The following is a 22446-nucleotide window of genomic DNA, read 5'->3' on the forward strand; positions in this document are numbered from 1 at the left end:
GGCTCCGCTCCCCAAAACCCCTGCCTGGGCCCCAGCAGGGAGCGGGGGGGCCGGGGGTGGCATTGGGATCTCGTGCCGTGCCGAGGCGTGCCGGGACAGGCCGGGGGTCGCGGCTGCCACCCCGCGTGCTCGGGATGCACGAGGCCGGCGGGGCACAGCCGGGGGGGGGTGGGCTGACACACCCCTGACCCCCCTCATCCCACCGCACCCCGCTGTGAGACCGGCCCTGCTCATCGCACGTGTGGCCGCGGGACTCAGCCGAGCCCATGGACTCCTCCACGGCGGCGAGAGCTCTTCCCTTAAAGGTCACACAAATCCCCAAATCCGGGAATAAATCCCGATCTGGAGGCTGCGGATGGGAAGAGCCCTCCCAGGGCCGTTGTTTTCCAAACTGTCAGCCAAAATTCCTGCACGGGAGGAGTCCTGGGACCGCCATGGCCAGGAGATATCGGGGTCACAGGGGATAACTGGGACATTAGGGTGCAGTGGGATATTAAGGTGTCATGGGACATGGTGGGATGGCAGGGTACCGGGGATTTTAGGGTGCCATGGGATATCCATGGGATATCGGGGTGCCCCAGGATGGAGCTGATGTTCAGCAAAACGCGTCTGGAAGGTGCTTGCAGGAATTGTGAAGGAATTAATTCTGAGAAGGGTTGATTAATTAGTCATAATGAGCCCGAGCTGGGGGAGCAGAGGGCCAGGGCTGTGTGAACAGGTCAAGGGGCTCGCGGGGTCCCCTCGTTGTCCCCCTGGGGACAGTGATTCAGGCGCTGAATCATGGCTGTGTTTCCTTCCCCTGGCGACCCCCCTTCCGTCAGTGTCCCCCCTCCGGGGCTGGCCGTCCCCCTCCCTGCCCTGGGAACCGGGAGGGACCGGAGGGATGCAGGAAGAGGTGAATCACATTCCGAACCTCCTGCTCGCCGGGGCGGGCTGAGCCCTGGGCACAGCTCGGGGCACCCCTGACACCCGGTCAGGGTTTCACCCTGGTTTGGGGTTTTTCAGGCTAAAACAACCGGGACAAAGCAACAAAGCGACCAAAAGAATGCCGTGCTAGGCCCCTACCCTGCGTGTCACCCCCAGACCCCCGGCTGCCCCCCCGGGGCCCATCCTGGCATCCCCTGCAGCCCAGGGTGGGCAGGGTTGGGTGGGCAGCAGCCAAGGGGCACAGAGCATCTCCTGGGGGCGAGGGGAAACTGAGGCAGGGAATGGGGGGCTCATATCGAGGGAGGGGGCTCAGCCTGGGGACAGGGACATGTTCGACAGCAAAGGAGGGGAATCGCCTACGAGGCTGTGGGGGAATGGGGTCCCAGCCCCTCACCGGGATGGGAATGATGGGAAACTGAGGCAAGGGGCGGAGGCGATCGGCCTCAGCCCCTCTTCGTGCCAGGGGAGGGGGAAACGGAGGGAGAGGATGGGGAGGGCTCGGTCTGAACCCCTCTTCGTGCCAAGGATGGAGGGAAACCCGGGCAGGAGATGGAGGAATTAATCCCAGCCCCTCCCGGCACCCGGGATGGGCGAAACTGATCGAGGGGACGAGGGGGGGCCGGTCCCACCCCTCCCTGTGCCCGGGAATGCGGGGGGAGTGCTGCCTCTTTTCGGGTGGGGTGGGGGGGGCCGAGGCAGGCGGGGCCGGCTCCCCCCCGCGCTCCCCCCTCCCCTCCGGGGGCGGGGGGCCGGGGCCGGGCCGGGCCGAGCCGCCTCCCCGGGGCGGGGGCAGGGCGGGGGGCGCAGCCGCTCCGGGAGCGCCGGCGGCGGCGGCTCCTCCATCGCCGCTGCTGCCGGAGCGGCCCCCGTGCCGCCGCAGCCACCGGGCGGGCCCGGCCCCGGCCCCCCCGCCCCCCACCCCGGCCCCGCCCCGCCCGGCCTCGGTACCGGCGCTCCCGCCGCGGCGGAGCGGAGCCGAGCGGGGCCGGGCCGAGCCGCTGCCGGTGGGCGCAGGTGCGCGGTGCCCCGAGCCCCCCCGGACACCCCCGGGACGGAGAGGTAAGAGAGCGACCGGTGCCCCCCCGCCCGCCCCCCTCCCGATGCGGGTCCCGTCCCGGTTTATCCTCCTCCTTCTCCATCCGTTGCCCCTCCTGGGGTGGGGGGGAAGGGAGAAAAGGGGGGTGCCCCCCCCCCCCCCAGCCCTCCCCCCTCCCGCCGGCGCCGCTGCTGCATTGGGAAGCTGCGCTTTTGTTAGCGGAGAGGGCGGAACCTTGAAGGGTCACGGGCTGGAGGGGCCCCCCCGCGCCCCCCAACCCGCACCCCTCTGTCCCCCCTCCATGCAGCCTGAGCCCCCCTGCACCGCCGCCCCCCCAGCACCTCCATCCCGCATCGCCATCCCCACCCCGCCACTCCTGGGGGTCCCACCCGCACCCCAATTCTTCCCCCCCCCCAGCCCCGTCCCGTACCCCCCCACCTCCAGCCCGCAACCCCCAGCCCTCCCCGGCACCCCGCGAGCATCCCGGTACCCTCATCCCGCACCCCCAGCCCCCCCCCCCGGCACCCCGGAGACCCTCCCCGCACCCTGATCCCGCAACCTCATGCCCCCACCCCCAGCACCCCTGCTCCCCCCAGCACCCTGATGTGCCTGCCCCTGCACCCTGGTGCTCCCCACGTCCTCACCCCACACCCCCAGCGCCCCGATCCCGCACCCCTCTCCCCAGCCCAGCACCCCGACAGCCCCCCCCGCACCCTTGAGCCCCCCCATCCCCTCCACCCAGCACCCTGTCCCAACCCCCCTCCTCTCCCACGCCCCCCTCCCACCCATCAGCCCCCCGGACCGGCACCCCGACCCTCCCCCAGCCCCGGGACGCGGCGATGGGCGCGGGATCCGGAGCCCCCCCCGCCCCGAGCTGGGAGGATGAGGATGAGGATGGGGATGGGGATGGGGATGAGGATGGGGATGAGGATGAGGATGGGGATGGGGATGAGGATGGGGATGAGGATGAGGATGAGGATGGGGATGGGGATGAGGATGGGGATGAGGATGGGGATGGGGATGGGGGGGTGTCTCTGCCTCGTCGGGCTCCGTTTTGCCTCCGCTGCTTCTTTGGGAAGCAGTCAGGGCTTGTTGTTTTTTTGGGGGTTTTTTGGGGGGGTGAAAAGGAGGGGCTGGTCTGTGCCCCCCACTCAGCTGGGCTGGGGGGGGCAGAGAGACTGAACTGGGGGGGTCCGGCCAATGCAGCCCCTAAAAGGGCAGCGGGGAGCAGCGAGGCTCAGTCTGGGGGGTTTGGGGGTTGTGCCCCCCCCGAAATAATCCCGCAGGGCTGGGTGGGGGGCAGAGAAATGCCCACGAATCCAGAGGGTGCCTGGCTCTGTCTCGGGGCTGTAACTTGGTGGGAACAAGACTTGGGGGGTCAGCCGGCAGAAGTGGGGGACCCGCCGTGCACGGGGGGGGTCTGACACCCCCCCGGTGTCAGGGCAGGGCCGGGGGGGCCGTGCAGGCAGCGTCCGCCAGGCTGGGGGGGCTCTGTCCCCCGTTTTGGGGCTCAGCACCACTGCACCGTCGGCAGATTTGGCGAGGGGGGACCCTAAAATAACATGGCTGGGGATGTTTTGTCTGACCCCAGTCCTGCCCTGCCACCCTCACTTGGGGTGCCCCGGGCACCCCCAGACCCAGCAAACCTCCCTGCCCCCCCCAGCCTGACCTCCATCGTCCCACATCACCCAGAGCAGTCGGGGGGCTGGGGCACCCCGAGAACACCCCTAACCCCTCCAGCCCCCCCTCCATGGGGCAGAGGGGAGTGGGAAGCCCCTTCCCTGTGCAGGGGCTTTGGGGAGGGGGCCCAGCACCCCCCGTTAGAGGGGGGGGGGGCGATGCCCACGGGGCTGTGCCATCAGCACGGGGTGACCTTGGGTGAGCTCTGCTTCCTGCTGTGCCTCAGTTTCCCTCTGCCAAACCAGGTCATGAGCTGTGGGGAGTAGCAGAGGGGACCCCCAATCCATCCCCCAACCCTGGGGTGCGGAGGGGGGGGTGTCAGGTACCTGCTATGGGTGACCCCCCCCACGGGGGCCCTGCTTGCCTGGGAGAGGTGGGGGGTGATGATGGCACATGTGGCACCGCCATGTCCCCCCCAGGTGCCCCTTCGGTCTCTTTGGGTCCAGCAGGGCCGGATCCTGCCCCGGGGATGTGCTGGGAGGGGGTGCAGGGGGACGGCTGAGCTCCCTGCCCAACAGACACAGCCTGGGGGAAAGGTTGGATTGGTCTGGGGGGTCCCTCTGTGTGCCCCCCCGGCAGTTTACCCCACAGAATGATGCTGAGAGCGGCTCTGGGGTCCGTCCCGGGGGTGCCAGGTTCGGGCCGTGCCATGTGTCCCCCTGTCACACCCCGCCGGGTGCTGGGGTGACATGCCGGCGGGTCCTGGGGTGCCAGCGCGGCTCCGCAGCCCCTTTGCAGCGTCCCCGGGGTGACACGGGAACTGGGTCACCGCTGTCACCGGGCCACGTGGCTGCGCTGGGGACGTTCTGTGCATGGGGGGACAGGCGGTGGCCCCGGGGGTCGGGTTCAGCTTTGGGGGTGCCGGGGGCAGCTCGGCCCCCACCAGCAGCGCCGGTGTGTCAGTGTTGGGGGGACGCACTCATCCCCCCCTCCCAGGAGCCCCGCGATGGTTTTGGTGCCGTTCCCACGGACAAAGGGGAATGGCCCAGTTCGGCCGGGTGCCCCCGCACACCAGCACAGGGGTGCACACGTGTGCTCCCCGCGGCAGAGCTGTCCCCTCTGGGGGGGCTGCAGGGACCCCCCGTGCTCCCCAAGACCCGGGCTCTGCTGGCTCTGTGTCCCTTCCAGCCCCACCAGGAGCCCCAAGTCATGGGACAGGACGGTGACACCGGGCTGGGTGTCCCTGTCCCCTCAGCCCTGGCAGCAGCGCCAGGCGATGGTTTGGCTCCCAGTTAAACCAGTAACTCCTGCGCTGCCACCAGCACTCCCACGGCGGTGCTGGGGCACAGCCCGGCCGCGAGGCCCTGCTCGCCAGGCACTGGAGCTGGATGCAGATCCCTGCTGCAGTGCCGGATGCGGTTTGTATCCCTAGACAAGCTGGAATATTTTTAATTAAACCTGCCAGTTTGGATGCGATTTCATTTTTCAGTGGGCTGAGCTGCGCCGGGCCCTTGGAGCATCTCCCGTGCTGGGGCCGGATTCCAGCTCGTGTCCGGGGGGGTTGTCACCAGGCAGGGACACCACGCTGTCCAGGGTGGCTTTTCCTGGCCGGTGTCTCCCGCTGTGCCAGGCCGGCGGGGCCGGCCGCGGTGTTTTCCCCGTGGTGCCGCTGTGGTGGCATCCGATGCGTTTCGGCGACATAAACAGTAGTAAAGCAAAGCAGGAGCAATCCCGGCTCCGTGCGGGAGCTGTGCCTGCCTAACCTGTTGGTGCCCATCGCCGCTGGCATCGCCGGATCGCCGCCGGCGCCTCGGGAGCCGCATCCCGGGGAGCTCCCGGGCTCTGCCTCCCGTGCCCCGGGTGGTGCTGGAGGTGGAGCCGGAGCCTGGCACCCAAAGGAGGCTCTGCACCCTCGGCAGTGCCCGGCCCAACGGGACACGACGGCCTTGGGGCCATCCAGCCGGGCCTCGGGGACCTCCAGGCTTTGGTGGCGTCCCCCAAAAGGGGATGAGGGGTTGGATTCCCTGAGTGAAGCAGGGGGAGAGGAAGAGCAGTGGGCTGGCACAGAGATCCCAGAGGTCTGCCGTGTGCTACCGGGATTTTACTCCCTATTTAATTACAATTTTGTCAAATTAAAAAAAAAAAAAAAAAAAAAAAAAGTGGGGGGATAAAGAGATCTCTCTTGTCTCTTTGTGCCGGTTCCCAGCAGCCGGTTAATTAAACAGCGGCTGCACCGGTCCCGGAGGACCCCAGCGCTGGGGCTTGGCGTCACACCTGGGCTCCAGTTGCTCCCAGTTCAGCCCAGTTCGGGCCGCTGGCGGCGTGGCTGTGGCTGTGGCAGTGTCGTGCCGATGCGCCGTGGCTAATCCTCACTCTTCCCCGTGTAATCCCGCCCGCCGGGATAATCCCATCAAACCCGGCAGCGCCGCGGCGAGCTCAGCGCCGGGTTTGGCGCCGGGGGGATCTGGGAGGGACACGCGGGGGGGACACGGTGGCCCCGGGGGAGCGGCGGCTGCAGGAGGGACCGTGGGGGCTGCGGGAGCCTGCGGGGGGCTCGGGTGGGGAAACTGAGGCACGGAGCAGGGACCAGGACTGGAGTGGTGCTGGGAACAGCCCCAGGGTGATGGAAGAGAGTGGAATGGGACAAGCCAGCGGTGGTCACCCCGAGGGATGGATCCGGCTCTGTCTGGCATGTCTGGCACCGCGGGCATTTCTGACCGCCCCATCCATCGCCTCCTGCCAGGAAGGCTGAGACACAGCGCCGGGAAATCGGGAAGTGTCAGGGTGGAGGTTTGGGAGGTGGGAGCTGGGATCCATCCTTGCCCAAAATAACCCGTCCCTGCTGTGCTCTGTCCCTCGTGCCAGCCCTGGTCACACGTGTGCCAGCACATGCCTCACACGTGGGACACCCATGGACACACTGGCACACGTGTGACATGTGACACCCATGAGCACACCTGCACACGTGTGACACCCCCTGCACACCTGCACACGTGTGACACCCATGAGCACACCTGCACACGTGTGACACCCATGAACACACCTGCACACGTGTGACACCCATGAGCACACCTGCACACGTGTGACACCCCCTGCACACCTGCACACGTGTGACACCCATGAGCACACCTGCACACGTGTGACACCCATGAGCACACCTGCACACGTGTGACACCCATGAACACACCTGCACACGTGTGACACCCCCTGCACACCTGCACACATGTGACACCCATGAACACACCTGCACACGTGTGACACCCCCTGCACACCTGCACACGTGTGACACCCATGAGCACACCTGCACACGTGTGACACCCATGAGCACACCTGCACACGTGTGACATGAGGCACCCCATTCACCCGTGTGACACCCCACAGGTGCACAGACACACAGGTGCCACCGGATGCACACACAGGTGCCACCCGGGTGCCCACACACCGTCACACACGGGTGCCAGCTGGTGCCCGCGTTCCTGCACATGTGTGTCACCCGGTGCCTTCTGCCAGCCCCTGCACACGCACACGACACCTGGGGCACACACACTGACTGTGAGTGACATGTGACACGTGTGACACCGGCACACACACACACACACACGGTGACACCCCCCCGCACACACGTCACACCTCCTGCACACCCCCCCACGCACAGATGGCACCTGGCACACCTGGCAGGGCCACGCAGGGGACAGGGACACCATCCTGCCCTGAGGCTTTTGGCGCCGGTGCCTGAGAAGCTGCGCCGGTGGTGGTGGTGGCAGAGGGGGTGACAGTGACAGTGGCGGTGGCAGCGGTGGCCTGGTGGGTGCCACGGGCTGTGCCGGGAGAGCAAGGAGCAGCTCCGAGGGCGGTGAGGCCGCTCGGACCTTCCGGCGAGGCTGCAGCGCGGAGGCGGCGCTGGGAACAATGGCCCTTTGTTCTGCGAGCCGCTGGCATCCCACAGCCCGGCCTGCATCCCATATCCCTTCCTGCATCCCATATCCCTTCCTGCATCCCACAGCCTGGCCTGCATCCCATCCTGCATCCCATATCAGATCCTACATCCCATATCAGATCCTACATCCCATATCAGATCCTGCATCCCATATCCCATCCTGCATCCCACAGCCCGGCCTGCATCCCACAGCCTGGCCTGCATCCCATCCTGCATCCCATATCAGATCCTACATCCCATATCAGATCCTACATCCCATATCAGATCCTACATCCCATATCAGATCCTGCATCCCATATCCCATCCTGCATCCCATATCTCATCCTGCATCCCATATCTCATCCTGCATCCCATATCTCATCCTGCATCCCATATCCCTTCCTGCATCCCATATCCCTTCCTGCATCCCACAGCCCGGCCTGCATCCCATCCTGCATCCCATATCCGATCCTGCATCCCATATCCCATCCTGCATCCCATATCCCATCCTGCATCCCACAGCCTGGCCTGCATCCCATCCTGCATCCCATATCAGATCCTGCATCCCATATCCCATCCTGCATCCCATATCAGATCCTGCATCCCACAGCCCGGCCTGCATCCCATCCTGCATCCCATATCAGATCCTGCATCCCATATCTCATCCTACATCCCATATCCCATCCTGCATCCCATATCTCATCCTGCATCCCATAGCCCAGCCTGCATCCCATATCCCTTCCTGCATCCCATATCCCATCCTGCATCCCACATCCCATCCTGCATCCTATATCCTGGCCTGCATCCCATATCCCGGCCTGCATCCCATATCCCATCCTGCATCCCACAGCCCAGCCTGCATCCCACAGCCCGGCCTGCATCCCATATCCCTTCCTGCATCCCATATCCCGGCCTGCATCCCGCAGCCCATCCTGCATCCTATATCCCATCCTGCATCCCGCAGCCCATCCTGCATCCCACATCCCATCCTGCATCCCGCAGCCCATCCTGCATCCCACATCCCATCCTGCACCCCATATCCCATCCTGCATCCCACATCCCATCCCACATCCCATTCTGCACCCTCTATCCCGACCTCCATCCCATTCCATATCTTGGCCTGCATGCCAGCCTGCATCCCACCCCACATCCCACCCCGTGTCCCCTAACCCAGCCTGCATCCTCCATCCCATCCTCCATCCTCCATCCCATCCTCCACCCTGCATCCCAGCCCACATCCCACTCCACATCCCACATCCCATACTCCATCTGCACATCCCACTGCACATCCTGCATCCCTCTCCTCATCCCACATCCCACATCCCACGCTCCACCCCATCCCCCGGCACTCCCAGCGCCCATCCCGGCTCCGTGGGGCTCCGAGCCGGGTGCTGGTGGCTCACGGGGGTGGGGGGGGGGGGCGTTGGGTGTCACCCCACAAAGCTCCCACCTGTCCCCAGCCATGACAGAGGACACTTCCAAAACAGAGAGCGGGATGGAGAGGATGGGAAGGAGGAGGAGGAGGCAGCAGGATGAAGGCTCACGTGCTCTCACCCACACCTTGGCACCGGAAGCCACTTGTCACTTTGTCACCCTCTGGGCACACCGGTGTGGCAGGAGGAGATTTGCTGGGGGTGGCCCTGTCTCCTGTCCCCTCTGGTGTCCCCAGCCCCGGGTGTCCCTGGGAGATGGGCGGCTCCAGGAGGGAGGGTGGGCACCCTGAGTGCCACCTCCAGGGGACAGCAGGGGACAGCAGGATGCTGGGGATGGGGGTGACACTGCTGTGACACTGAGGTGACACTGAGGTCACCTGCCACCCCCAGCCCCTCTCTGCCCATTGAACCCAGCAGGTAATATTTATATTTAACCTTATTTAAACACAAGTAGGAGTTTCAAGATAATCCTAGTGGGAAGTGCTGGCTCTGGGCCTGGAGAGTGGAACAGCCCCGTTGTCCCGACCAGAGCAGCGCAGCTGACACGGGGAGGGGGGACCTGAATGCCAGCAAACCCCCAAAACCAACAACCCGACTTTATTAGGGCTTAAAATCTGACCTGGCTGTGGGGCTGACCCTTGATCCCAACCTCCCAGAGCCTCGTCCAGCTCGTCTGGCTCTGGGATCGGTGGGTTGTGATTGTAGGGCTGCTGTCAGGATTGGAGTTGTTTTGGGGTGGTTTTGGGGATCAGTCTGGCTCTGGGATCGGTGGGTTGTGATTGTAGGGCTGCTGTCAGGATTGGAGTTGTTTTGGGATGGGTTTGGGGATCGGTCTGGCTCTGGGATCTGTGGGCTGTGATTGTAGGGCTGCTGTCAGGATTGGAGTTGTTTTGGGATGGGTTTGGGGATCAGTCTGGCTCTGGGATTAGTGGGCTGTGATTGTAGGGCTGCTGTCAGGATTGGAGTTGTTTTGGGATGGGTTTGGGGATCGGTCTGGCTCTGGGATCTGTGGGCTGTGATTGTAGGGCTGCTGTCAGGATTGGAGTTGTTTTGGGATGGGTTTGGGGATCAGTATGGCTCTGGGATCGGTGGGTTGTGATTGTGGGGCTGCTGTCAGGATTGGAGTTGTTTTGGGGTGGTTTTGGGGATCAGTCTGGCTCTGGGATCGGTGGGTTGTGATTGTAGGGCTGCTGTCAGGATTGGGGTGGTTTTGGGGTGGGTTTGGGGATCGGTCTGGCTCTGGGATCGGTGGGTTTTGATTGTGGGGCTGCTGTCAGGATTGGAGTTGTTTTGGGGTGGTTTTGGGGATCAGTCTGGCTCTGGGATTGATGGGTTGTGACTGTGGGGCTGCTGTCAGGATTGGGGTGGTTTTGGGGTGGTTTGGGGTGCCTGTGGGTGGTGCGGGTGTGTTCAGCAGCCTCCCATCCTGGGAATGCTGGGGCTCCGTGTCCTGGGGTGTAATTGCAGGGTTCCCGCCTGGAGCCAGATGTAAACACTGCAGGTTGTTATTGTAGGGTCTCCCATGGGTCCGAGCCAGGAGCTGGTGTCCCTCTGCCTGCTCGGGGACAGGGATCCATGGGGACAGGGACACTCTGGGGAAGGGGCTCCTTGGGAGTGGGACACCCTGGGGACAGGGGCTGCATAAGGAGGAGGCGCCATGGTGACAGGAAACCCTGGGGACAAGGATGGGACAGCCGGGGTGCACGGGGGAGGTGCCATCCTGGGACTGGCAGGGCTTTGGGTGGGGGTTCCCAGGGCGGTGCCCAGGCTCGGGGCAGGAACAGGGGGTTCCCTCTTCCCTTCCTGAAGGGGAACTGAGGCACGAGACCGGAGGAGGTGACGCGGAGCAGCCGGGTCTGCTCCTGTCACCGCCCTGGTGCCATGCGGGTGCCAAAGAGGGGTGACAGGGTGAGATCGAGGGGACCCCGCCAGGGCACAGAGCCCCTGCGGTGGCACAGGACGAGGAGGGTGAGTGCCTTTGGGGACAGAGGGACGTGTGGGGCTTTGGGGACAAGGGGGATGAGAGGAATGGATGTTTTGGAGGGGCAGGAGGGGCACGTATGTGCCTACCCCTTTGGGGACAAGGAGGGGTGACAGTCTTTGGGGGGACAGGAGGGACATAGAGGGATGTCTGCCAGTAGGGACAAGTGGCTTGGGGAGACCAGCAGGACGGGAGGCTCCTGTCCCGTAGAACTGGGGGGGGGACAAGGGGACAAAGGCTGTGAACTGGGGGGACAAGAGGAGACAAGGGCTGTGAATTGGGGGAGGGGGACACACAACACTCCGTCTGCCACCCCCTCTGTCCCCCCCCCCCGGGGTTTATTTCGGCGTTACGCGTGATCCTCCTCGCTAGGAAACCGTTCTTAATATGCAGATGAGCCTGGATTTAATATGCAAATCACCATGCGGCTCTGGCCGGCCACCAGCACCGGCGGCGTGCTGGAAGGGACGTGTCGGGGCACCCGTGGGTGGCACCCGGGGGGTATCGAGGGGGCCCCCAGCAACTGGGGCCACCTCTGGGCACCCACGGTGGGTGACAAAGCCACCCAAGGTGACCGCGGGGACCCCACCATCCCTGGTGCCCGTGTCGGGAGCCGGATGCCCTTGGTCCCTTGTGGTGCGCTGGGGGGCTCGGACGCCTGTGTCCCCACCCGGTGGGCGATGGGGAGGGGACAGGGACAAGGGACAAGGGACAGGGACCGGGGCTATAAACGGCAGCTGTAAGCGGAGCCGGTAACCGGAGCGGGAGGCCCTGGCGGACATTTGAGCCGTCGGCGGGGCCGTGGAAGCGCCAAGGTAAATGGTGGGTGCTGTGTCCCCCCCCTGCCACGCCGGTGACCCCCCCCCCCATCCCTGTCACCACGCGGGGACCCCTCCGGTGCTGGTGTTTCCCCGTCCTCCTGGCACCTCCGCAGCTCTGGGGGTGCTGCCTGTGCCCCCCTGGGAGGTGCCGCTCGGAAAGGGGGGGGACCCACGGCAGGAGACAGGGACAGGGACAAGGCCAGCGCGCGGTGCCAGGTGGCCGGGGTGACATTTGCTCCGGCCCTGCCGTGGGGACAGCTGCTTCCTGGCTCTGCCATCTGAACCGGGCCCGGAACGGAAACCCGGGGGGGGCTCAGCCCCCCAGCCCCGGCGGCAGCAGCAGCTGGGATTAGGGGGGGGGCCATGGCAGCTGGGGGGGCACTGCTGGTGACCCCCAAACCCTTCTGTGGCAATGGGGGTGGCACTGTGTGACCCCACTGAGCAAGGGATGCTCTGGGCACTGGGGGCCACATTTTGGGGGGTTGGAGCATGTGCGTGGGGGGGGGGGGGTGTAAATGCCTCATTAGCATATCTAATTACTGATTTCTAATTGGCGTTGGGCGCCTTCTGAAGGAAATAACCCCAATATCCGGCATTAGACCGATGGAGAGGGATGTGGATATCGAGATTATTCCAGGGAGGGGATTCCCAAAAAGTTGCATTTTCAGGGATTTCATTGTTGGTGCCCTCTGCCTTTCCCACCCCCCATTCCTCAGTGTCTCCCCCTTTTCCCAGATTCTCCCCTTCCCAGTGTCCCCTCCATTCTCCAGTGCTCCCCCCCCTTCAGTGTCCCCTCTTTCCCACTGTCCCCCCTTTCCCACTGTCCCCCGTATTTCCCAGTATGTGTCCCCTTTTCCTGGTGTCCCTCCCTTCTTGGTGTCACCCCCATACCTGGGGTGTCCCCCCCCTTTTCCCATTGCCCTTCTAAGGGGTTTATGAGGATGGAGGACCCGGGAGGGGACGACCCCGCTGTCCCTTTGTCCCCGCTCTGTGCCCGGGGGGGGGGTCTCACCGGTGGCTCCGTGCCGGTGCTTTCCCGTGGAGACGCCGCGGTGCCACTCGGGGGTCCCATGGGTGCCCCCCCCGGGTCCCCGGCTGCGGTGACAGCTGCCGGGGTGGGGGGGTGGTGGGGGGAGGGTGGCTCCGGTTACGGTGACATCAGCCCTACCTTCCCACCTGGCGCGGGCGGGGGGCACGGGCCCCCCTCCCCCGGGGGTCGCGGGGGGTTGACGTGACAGCTGAGCGGCTCTCGGGACGCCGGAGCCCCCAGCGCCGCCGGGGCGTCCTGGAGCCGGGGGGTGCCACCCCCAGCCATGGGACCGGCGCCTGCGGGACCCCCCTGCCAGCGGAGGGGACAGTGGTGACATAGGGCAGCGGCGGAGGCGGCCGGAGCGGCTCAGGTGGGCAGAGCGCCGCGCTGGGGGGGGGGGGGGGCAGATGGCACGGGGAAAGGCTCCCATCCCCCCCCCCCCCGGGAAGGGACGGGAAGGGGGTGCAGAGTGCCCCCCCCCCGACAGGGACACCCCCTCCGTGGGATCAGAGAGATCCCGCTGTGCTCAGAGCCGCTGGGATTGCAGCGAGAGGGGGAACACTGGGGCTGCCCCCCCTTCCTGCCCCATGCCCCAGTGCCGGGGGTCGCGGATATGCTGGGGAGGGGCGGGGGTGGGACAGGTCAAACAGCTCCCCCCGCCCCCCAAAACTTTGGATATGCGGGGTGAGGGCTGAGCGTGCTCTGCGATGGGGAAACTGAGGCACGGAGCAGGTACAGGCATCAGGGACATGTCCGAGGCTGTTCACCCGCTCCGTGTCCGAGATATCCAAGTGGAGACCCCCCCTCATCCTCGACACATCCCCTCGTCCCCCCGCCCCGCTGCCTCAGTTTCCCCACAGCCCCGCTGGGGACACGCACGGTGACCGTCCCCCTGCTCCGCCGCCGCCGTGAATGGGTCCCTGTTTGTCACCCCCCTGCTGCCGTGTCCCCCTCCCCGCCGTGCCCCCTCCTCCCCGTGCCCCCCTCTTCCCGCTGCCTTTTCTTTTCCCGCACAATCGCTGGCATTTATGGCGCCGGAGGCTCCGGTTACCCTGCGCCCGCTCGCTGTCACCACACAGGCTGGGGACAGTGACACCGGACCCCCCGCTCGGGGTTCCATGCAGCGACACGGCCCCCCACGGCCCCCGAGCCCCCCCCGGCGCGGCTGGATTCTCAGGTGGCCGATGGACACCGAGCCCTTCCCTGGGGTGATTTTTTGGGGTCCCCCTTTCCTCCCTCCGGCTCTTGGTGCCTTTCGGGTGCTGCTGTGTGACAAACCGGGCAGAAACAGCTCATCTCCTGCTTGCTGGGGACACCGTGGGGACAAAGCTGGGCGTCACCGGGAGCTGTGGCACTGTGGGGACAGGTTTGGATGTCCCTGAGACAGTGGGGACATGGTTGGGTGTCCCTGGGGTGGTGACACCCTGAGGATGGGGTCAGCTGTCCCCAGGGGCTGTGACACCAGGGTCAGGTCCCACTGGGGTCACCTCCTGCCCGGGGGCTGTGACACAGCAGGGTCGGGGTCAGATGTCCCCGGGGGCTGTGGCACCGCAGAGGGGACCGGCTTGGGGACAGGCCGGTGACACCACGGAGGGGCTGGGGACGCGTCCTGGGACGTGCAGGGCCCGTGACCCCCAGCCCCGCACAATGTCACCCGTCCCCGGTCCCTGCGGGGGAGGAGGGCGCCGCTTCGATCGCTCCCGCTCCCGGCTCCCAGGGAATTAATGATCAATTAATTCCCTGCCCGGCTGCTAATTACGCAGCCCGGCCCCCTCAGGGACGAGCGACAGGGTGGGGATGGTGGCCCAGCGTGTTGAGGGGACAGTGGCGGTGGCACTGGGGCTGTCTGGATGGGGGGTGCTGTGACACCCTGAAGCATCCCTGGAGATTTTCCAAGACATCCCGGTGGCGTTTTGGGAGGGGGAAGAGCCTCTCTGGCTTCCCTCGTGTCCCCACGTCCCCGTGTCTCTCTGTCCATGTGTCCTCATCCTCCTGTCCCCATGTCCCCAGCCCTGCCATGTCACCAGCAGTGCCTTCCCCACGTGCTGCTGGTGACAAACCACCGGTCTGGCCCCAATCCCCCTGAGGGTTTGGGGTGCTCCGGGGGGGTACCCGCTGAGTGCTGCCCCTCCCAGCCCTGCCCGTGCCCGCAGGTGCGGTGGGTGCCCACCCAGGGCGGGGGCCACCATGGCACCCCCACCCCGCGTCCCCCTGGTGCTGCTGCTGCTGCTGGCGGCCGAGAGGATGGCGAGGGGCACCTTCCCCGAGGAGCCCGGCCCCATCGCCGTGGCCGCCCCGGACTGTGAGTGCCCACCCGGGGATGGGCAGGGGGTCGGGGTGCTGCACTGGGGCACGGGGGGGGCACGGCTTGGCATGGAAAGGGAGGGGGCTTTGGGGTGATTTGGGGTGAAGGTAGAAGGGGGCACCCAAGGGAGGGTTTTGGAATAGGATAGGATGGGACCACAGGTGGGCAGGGCTGGGCTTTGGGTTACTTTTGGGGGTACCTATGGAAAGGGTTTGGGGTTTTGGGGTGCTTTGGGGTGAAGGCAGGCGGGGGGCACCCATGGGGTGGGATTTTGGGCTGAAGGCAGGAGGGAGACGCCTCCCTGGGCAGGGCTGGGTGTGGGTGGTCACCTGGGCTGTGTGGGGGTGCCCGGCTCCGTGTGACCCCCGTGCCCCCCCCAGATGTGAAGCACTACCCCGTGTTCGTGGGCCACGGCACCGCCCGCCCGGGGGGCCCCGAGGGGGGCGGCACCCAGCGCCTCAACATCCAGCGCATCCTCAAGGTCAACCGGACCCTCTTCATCGGGGACAGGTCTGGACCCCAGCACCCCAAAGCCTCCCCTCCCCACACCCCACACCCACCCCACTCCCCTTTGCTGGAGAGGACCCCACTACCTGCCCAGGGCACCCCAAATCTGCCATGAGGCACTGGGGGGGGGGTCACTGGCACTGACACTGCCCTGGTGATGTTCATTGTCCACCCCAGCACCCCAAATCTTCCCGGGGGGGTTGGGGTGGATCCTGTATCCCCAGTGCTGGGGGGCACATCCCAGCTGGGGGGTGGTGACACCTGTGTGCCCCCTCCCCAGGGACAATGTCTATCGGGTCAGCCTGGAGCCCAGCGGGGCCGCTGAGATGCGTTACCACCGGGTAAGTGCTGGGGCTCCCAGGGGGTGCTGGGGGGGTCTCAGGGGGTGCTGGGGGTCTCAGAGAGCTCTGGGGGGGGCACCAGGGGGGTCTCAAGGGGGTGCTGTTGGCTTGTCCCCATCCCCACACTGGTTTTCCCCACCCAGAAACTGACGTGGCGCTCGAACCAGCACGACATCAGCATCTGCCGGATGAAGGGCAAGCACGAGGTACAGCCTGGGGGATCTGCACCCCATGGGGACCCCCGGGTGGGGACTGAGCACCCTATGTGACCGTGTCACACCCTGTCCCATCCCCTGTGTCACCGCTCCATTCCCTCCCAGCGGCTGGATCACTGATTTATTGGTCACTTGGCTAAATTGATTTGTAATTAATTATTGGGGGCCAGAAATCTCATTCCCAGCTTCCCATAAATGCAGTTCTGGGGTGAGAACAGCCCCCCCAAGCCATCCTCTGGCAGTGATGAGGGCCTGTGTGGGGTGGGATGAGGTGAGAGGGGTTTTGGGGTGCTGAGGGTGACAGTCCCCTCTCCCGGCGCAGGCAGAGTGCCGAAATTTCGTCAAGGTGCTGCTGGTGAGGAACGAGAGCCTCCTCTTCGTCTGTGGCACCAACGCCTTCAACCCCGTCTGCGCCAACTACAGCGTGAGCCCCCGGGACAGATCCCAGTGTGGGAGGGGGGCTTGGGGTCAGGAAAGGAGGGGACACCCAGGGGAAGGGTTTTGGGGTGAAGGCAGGAGGGGGCACCCATGGGAAGGGTCTGCAGCATCAACACCTTCGACTCTGTCTGTGCCAACCACAGCCAGAGCCCCCCTCAGGATGGGGATCTCAGGTCCCCCCGTGCCCGGGTGTGTCCTCACGTCCCCCTGTCACCTGCTCTAGATGGACACGCTGGAGCCCGTCGGGGACAACATCAGCGGCATGGCCCGGTGTCCCTACGATCCCAAGCACGCCAACGTGGCCCTGTTCACAGGTCAGTGGTGGCACTGCCAGTGTCCCAGCGGGCACTGTGTCCCCCAGCCCTGCTGACACCTTGTCCCGTGCAGGGGGGATGCTCTTCACCGCCACGGTGACGGATTTCCTGGCCATCGACGCCGTCATCTACCGCAGCCTCGGGGACAGCCCGACCCTGCGCACCGTCAAACACGACTCCAAGTGGTTCAAAGGTGTGTCCCCACCCTGGGCTGTGCCAGGACATGGCACGTGTCCCCTGTGACCCCACCCTGGGCCATCCCCTGACCCCGCTGTCCCCGCAGAGCCCTACTTCGTGCACGCTGTGGAATGGAGGAGCCACGTCTACTTCTTCTTCCGGGAGATCGCCATGGAGTTCAACTACCTGGAGAAGGTGGGACACGTCCCACTGGGAAGTAGATTCACAGAACTCACAGAATCACCAGGTTGGAAGAGACCTTAAAGATCATCGAGTCCAACCCAGCCCCAGCACCTCAACTGAACCCCGGCACCCAGTGCCACATCCAGGCTTTGTTTAAACACATCCAGGGGTGGTGACTCCACCACCTCCCTGGGCAGCCATTCCAGAACTTTATCACTCTTTCCATGAAAAACTTTTTCCCAATATCCAACCTAAATTTCCCTTGACACTAGATGATCCCATAGCTCCCTTCCAACCTAAACCATTCTGGGATGCCCACAGGGACACCCAGGGTGGGGACAGGGACACAGGGATGGTCGTTGGGGTCGGGTGGTGATAGGTGTCCTCCCTGCAGGTGGTGGTGTCACGGGTGGCCCGGGTGTGCAAGAATGACATGGGGGGCTCACAGCGGGTGCTGGAGAAGCAGTGGACGTCCTTCCTCAAGGCCCGGCTCAACTGCTCCGTGCCGGGCGATTCCCACTTCTACTTCAACGTCATCCAAGCCGTGACGGACATCCTGGAGCTGGACGGGCGCCCCGTGGTCCTGGCCGTGTTCTCCACGCCCACCAACAGGTCAGAGCCTCTCGTGCCCTGCCCAGACTGCCCAGGCTCAGTGGGTTCTGAGCTGGGTGCCAGCTGGGATCTGGGTGGAATCCAGGCTGGATCCTGATTGGGATCTGGGATGAGGTCTGGGATGGGTCCAGCTGGGTCCTGGACAGGAAATGGATTCATTTCCATTTGGGATCTGCAGGGCCCCTCGCGCTCCCTGGGGCCTCCCCGTGTTCACCCCACAGCCGTGTCCCCACAGCATTCCCGGCTCCGCCGTCTGCGCCTTCGACATGACCCAAGTGGCCGCCGTCTTCGAGGGACGGTTCCGGGAGCAGAAGTCACCCGAGTCCATCTGGACACCTGTGCCGGAGGACATGGTGCCAAAGCCACGGTGAGGGACCGGGATGGGGACAGAGTTGGCAAGGACTGCTACTGGCAGGGACAGTGGTGGGACTGGGGAAAGGAACAGGGCTGGGGACAGGGACAGTGGCAGCCATCCCGCTGGGATGGGGACAGGGGTGATGATAACCACGGCCAGTTCCAGCGGGGCTGGGGACAGGCTGGGGACAGCGCCACTGAGCCGTGCCGTGGCCGCAGGCCCGGGTGCTGCGCGTCCCCGGGGATGCGCTACAACTCCTCCAGCGCCTTCCCCGATGAGATCCTCAACTTCGTCAAGACGCACCCACTGATGGACGAGGCGGTGCCGGCCCTGGGCAACGCCCCCTGGATCCTCCGCACCATGACCCGGTGGGTGCCCGGGGGGCTTGGGGACACTGGGGAACACTGGGGGGCACTGGGAGGGCTGGAAGGGGCTGGGAGGTGCTGGCCAAAGCCTCCTGTGCTGCCTTTCCACACTGGTGCCAGTACTGGGAGTGCTGGGAGAGCTGATAAATCTCATACACTTTGCAGTCAAGATTGTCTCGTCCTAATTAAATCTGCCTTAATTGCTGCTTGATGGGGAATTAATCAAGCCGCACTCTTGGGCCACAGCCTCCTGCTGGCAGGGCAGCCAGGGCGTGAGCGGGGATGGGGACAGGGACATGGAATGGAATGGCGACAGGGACAGGAATGGGGACAGGGACATGGAATGGGGACAGGGACCTGGGGATGAGGGAGTGGAAATGGGGACAGGGATGTGGGGCTGTAGCTGGGGACATAGGGCTGGGGATGGGGACATGGAGATGGGGATGGGGACACGGAGCTGGGGATGGGGACATGGAGATGGGCGTGTGGGGCTCACCCTCGCCCCCTCCCTGGGGACCCCCACACCCCAACACTGATCCCTCCTCCACGCAGGTACCAGCTCCGTAAGATCGTGGTGGACAACGCAGCGGGGCCGTGGGGCAACCACACCGTGGTGTTCCTGGGCTCCAGCACCGGCACCGTGCTCAAGTTCCTCATCCTGCCCAACGCCACCAGCAGCCCCGCGCCCGCCGCCCCCGGCAGCCAGAGCATCTTCCTGGAGGAGTTTGAGACCTACCAGCCCGGGAGGTGAGTGCCAGGCTGAGAGAGGAAGGAGAGGGGGCAATTAAAGGGGTGGGTAGGGTGCATGGATGGATGGATGGATGGATGGATGGAGAGGATGGGTCAGAGGGAAGCAAGATAGTGGGGAATGGATGAGAAAATCTCCTCTGGACTGGGACAGGCTCTGTGGAGGGCCCTGTAGTCCAGGGCTGGGGCTATGATGAGCTCTGCCCTGTCCCCAGGTGTGGCCGGGACACGGAGGATGAGCGGCGGCTCCTGGGGCTGGAGCTGGACAAGGCTGCGGGGTCCCTGCTGCTGGCCTTCCCCCCGTGTGTGGCCAGGGTGCCCGTGGCTCGCTGCCAGCAGCACTCGGGCTGCATGAAGTGAGTGCCTCGGGCTGGGCAGGGCTCTCCGGTGGGGGCTGTGCAAGGAGTGGGGGGCTCACATCACCTCACATCCCAGGAATTCACCCTGTGCTGGACAGGGCTCAGCATGGCTGGGGAAACTGAGGCACAGCACAGGGCAGGGACAGAGTCCCTTGCTGGGGCTGGGGTGTTGTGTCCCCCTGTCAGGGCTGACCCTGACATCTCTGCTCCCTGCCAGGAACTGCCTCGGGAGCTGGGATCCCTACTGCGGCTGGACACCCGAGGGCTCCTGCATCTTCCTGGAGCCCAGCCCCAGGTAACGCTGCCAGGCCTGGGGACATGCCAGGGGGACAGTGGTGTCCCCAGAGAGCACCGGCTCCTGCAGCCCCCAGTTGTTGAGCCCCAACAAATTAATTGCTCGCTGAAAGGAGCTGGGAGACTCTGCCAGGCCATTTGGGACCCACTGACCCCCCACAATTTGCATCCCCAGGGTGGCCTTTGAGCAGGACATTGCCGGCAGCAGCACGTCCCACCTGGGCGAGTGCGAGGGTGAGTGTAGGGCCGGGACCAGGCTCGGGGACGTGGTGGCGGCATCTGCAGGTCCCCTGACGTGTCCCCAACCCCAGGGCTGGTGACGGAGAGCTTCGTGGACGAGCCGGACGGGCTGGTGTCGGTGAACCTCCTGGTGATCTCCTCCGTCGCCGCCTTCGTCATCGGCGCCGTCATCTCCGGCTTCAGCGTGTGCTGGTTCATCGGGCACCGGGACCGCAAGGAGCTGGCACGGCGCAAGGACAAGGAGACGATCCTGGCGCACAGTGAGTCGGTGGTGAGCGTCAGCCACCTGGGCGAGCGGCGGGCGCGCGGCGCCTTGCTGGCCCCGCTCATGCCCAACGGGTGGCCCAAGGAGCTGGGCAAGGTCACCCAACACGACCTGGACTCGGGGGTGCTGCCCACGCCGGAGCAGACCCCGCTGCAGCAGAAACGCTGCCCCGGCGCCCTCCAAAACTGCACCTGGGAGCAGAGTCACAACATCATCAACGCGGCTTTGCGGGACCCTGGAGGCTCCGGCCCCGCGGGCGCCGGGCGGGGGCACGGCGGCTCCGGCCGCCCGCCGCGGGGCATCCCCCTCTCCTGCCACGCCATCCTGGTGGACCAGGAGCTGGAGGCCGAACTCAGCGACTCCTCAGGTGACGGGCATTGGGGTCGAGACCCTCAGGAGGGTCCCCGCACCCGGCAGCACCCCCCCGCCGGCGCCCGCCGCCCGCCCCGCAGCTCCTACGGCGACTTCGGCGGGACGCCGCACCCCAGCCCCGAGCGCCGGCGGGTGGTCTCGGCACCCAGCGGGGAGGGGGGAGACTTTACCGAGGGGCCGCCCTGGCACCCGGAGCAGCTGAACTTCAACGCCAACAACGGCACGGGCCGCCCCGGCGCCCACCTCAAGAGGAACCACACGTTCAACAGCGGCGAGGCGGCGGCGGGAGGCTACGGGCGGCACGGGACGGCAGCCCGGGCAGCCCGGGCACCGGGCACCCCGCGGCCGCTGACGGACCTGCACCACCTCCTGCGCTACAGCGTGGAGCGGACTCCCTCGGGAAAATAGGGTCCCACCCTGTGTGCGTCCCCCTCGCCAGGACACTGATGGGGGCCCCGGCTCCCTGGGGACAGGGAGGGGTGGCCGGGCAGGCGCTGCGGGCATGGGGTGAGGTGCTACATGGGTGAGGGGGGGACAGGCACCCCCTGGGTGCCCCCGGATAGGGTTTGGGGGTGTGCCCGGCTGGCGTGGGGCAGTGCCCTGCGCTCCGGCTGCGTTGTCCCATATGCCGGGGTGGAGCGTCCACCGTGTCCCCTCCCCAGGCTGGACCCAGGGCTCGCAGCGCCCTGGCAGGGGCATCCCTGGGGGGTAACAGGATGGACACACGGACACGGGCACTGGGCTGTGCCCCCCAGCCCGCAGCCCCACAGTGGCATCCGGGTGGCTTTTTGGGTGCTGCCAGCCCCCTGGGGACACCCGGCCGGGGATACATTGGTTGTGGTGATGGAACCTGGTGAACATTTTGGGTGCGGGGGGCTGGGGGCCCCCCGAATGTGGTGTTATCTGGGGATGGGGCACACTCCCACCCCCAGTCTGGGGTCAGCCCTTTCCCAGTGCCAGCCTGGGGGTTGCCCATCCTTCCCCTCCCGGCACCCCCTCCTGGAAAGCACAGCCGGGGTCGGGGGGCACCGCCGGGGGGTCCCCACTGAACCCACTCTCTGCTGGCAAAGGGTGCCCTTTCGGTGCCACCCCTGCCCGGCACCCACCCGGGGTGGCGTGTCGCGGGGGGAGTGGCAGATCCCCGGGGGATGGCAGGTCCCCAGGGGGTGGCAGGCTGTAAATAGGGCAGGGGGCGGCGGGAGCCCCCCCCCCCCCCAGCGGCCATGCATGCGGCCGCCCGCGGGCTGTACCCCGCGGCCCCAATAAACACCCGGTTACCGGAGGCGACTCCCCCGCCGCCGCCTCGGCACCTTCTTAAACCCCCCGGCAGCGGGACCGGCCGGGGGAGGGGGGCACAGGGCTGGGGGGGCACAGGGTGGCACCCCCTCCGTGGGCACCCGCACTGCCCAGCACACACACACGCACCCACCCGCGCTCAGCCCGTCCCCGCGCACCCGCCCTCTGTCCCGGCCCCACGAAGGTCCCCATCCCACTTTCCCCACGAATTCCCCTGGGATAAGGCAGTGCTGGCGACGTGTCTCTGCCCGTGCCACCCCACACCCGCCGTGTCCCCTGCCTGTCCCCTTTCCCGGC

General features: G+C 66.0%; 2 protein-coding genes across 2 annotated transcripts in view; one reads left to right on the forward strand and one right to left on the reverse strand.

The window, feature by feature from the left end:
* The window catches only part of HDGFL2 (HDGF like 2), a 79141-nt gene that overhangs the window by 38693 nt on the left and 18002 nt on the right, over positions 1-22446 (reverse strand). The window lies entirely within an intron of this gene.
* Positions 1834-21475, forward strand: SEMA6B (semaphorin 6B). Its single transcript, XM_068174103.1, has 17 exons — positions 1834-1986; positions 14918-15066; positions 15450-15579; positions 15857-15917; positions 16061-16123; positions 16455-16556; positions 16794-16884; positions 16958-17077; positions 17168-17256; positions 17639-17856; positions 18092-18223; positions 18430-18579; positions 19129-19323; positions 19539-19679; positions 19900-19977; positions 20152-20210; positions 20288-21475. The coding sequence occupies exons 2-17, from the start codon at positions 14952-14954 to the stop codon at positions 21259-21261; spliced, it is 2718 nt and encodes a 905-aa protein (XP_068030204.1). The 5' UTR covers positions 1834-1986; positions 14918-14951; the 3' UTR covers positions 21262-21475.

This window comes from Anomalospiza imberbis, chromosome 27 (genome assembly GCF_031753505.1).
Source record: "Anomalospiza imberbis isolate Cuckoo-Finch-1a 21T00152 chromosome 27, ASM3175350v1, whole genome shotgun sequence".
Lineage (NCBI taxonomy): Eukaryota > Metazoa > Chordata > Aves > Passeriformes > Viduidae > Anomalospiza > Anomalospiza imberbis.

Excerpts from the sequence above, each read along its gene's own strand:
- SEMA6B (XM_068174103.1), top strand. The coding sequence starts at position 14,952 with ATGGCACCCCCACCCCGCGTCCCCCTGGTGCTGCTGCTGCTGCTGGCG. Across the intron at positions 17,257-17,638 it reads AGTTCAACTACCTGGAGAAG|GTGGTGGTGTCACGGGTGGC; the intron begins GTGGGACACGTC and ends TCCTCCCTGCAG. Across the intron at positions 18,224-18,429 it reads GACATGGTGCCAAAGCCACG|GCCCGGGTGCTGCGCGTCCC; the intron begins GTGAGGGACCGG and ends CCGTGGCCGCAG.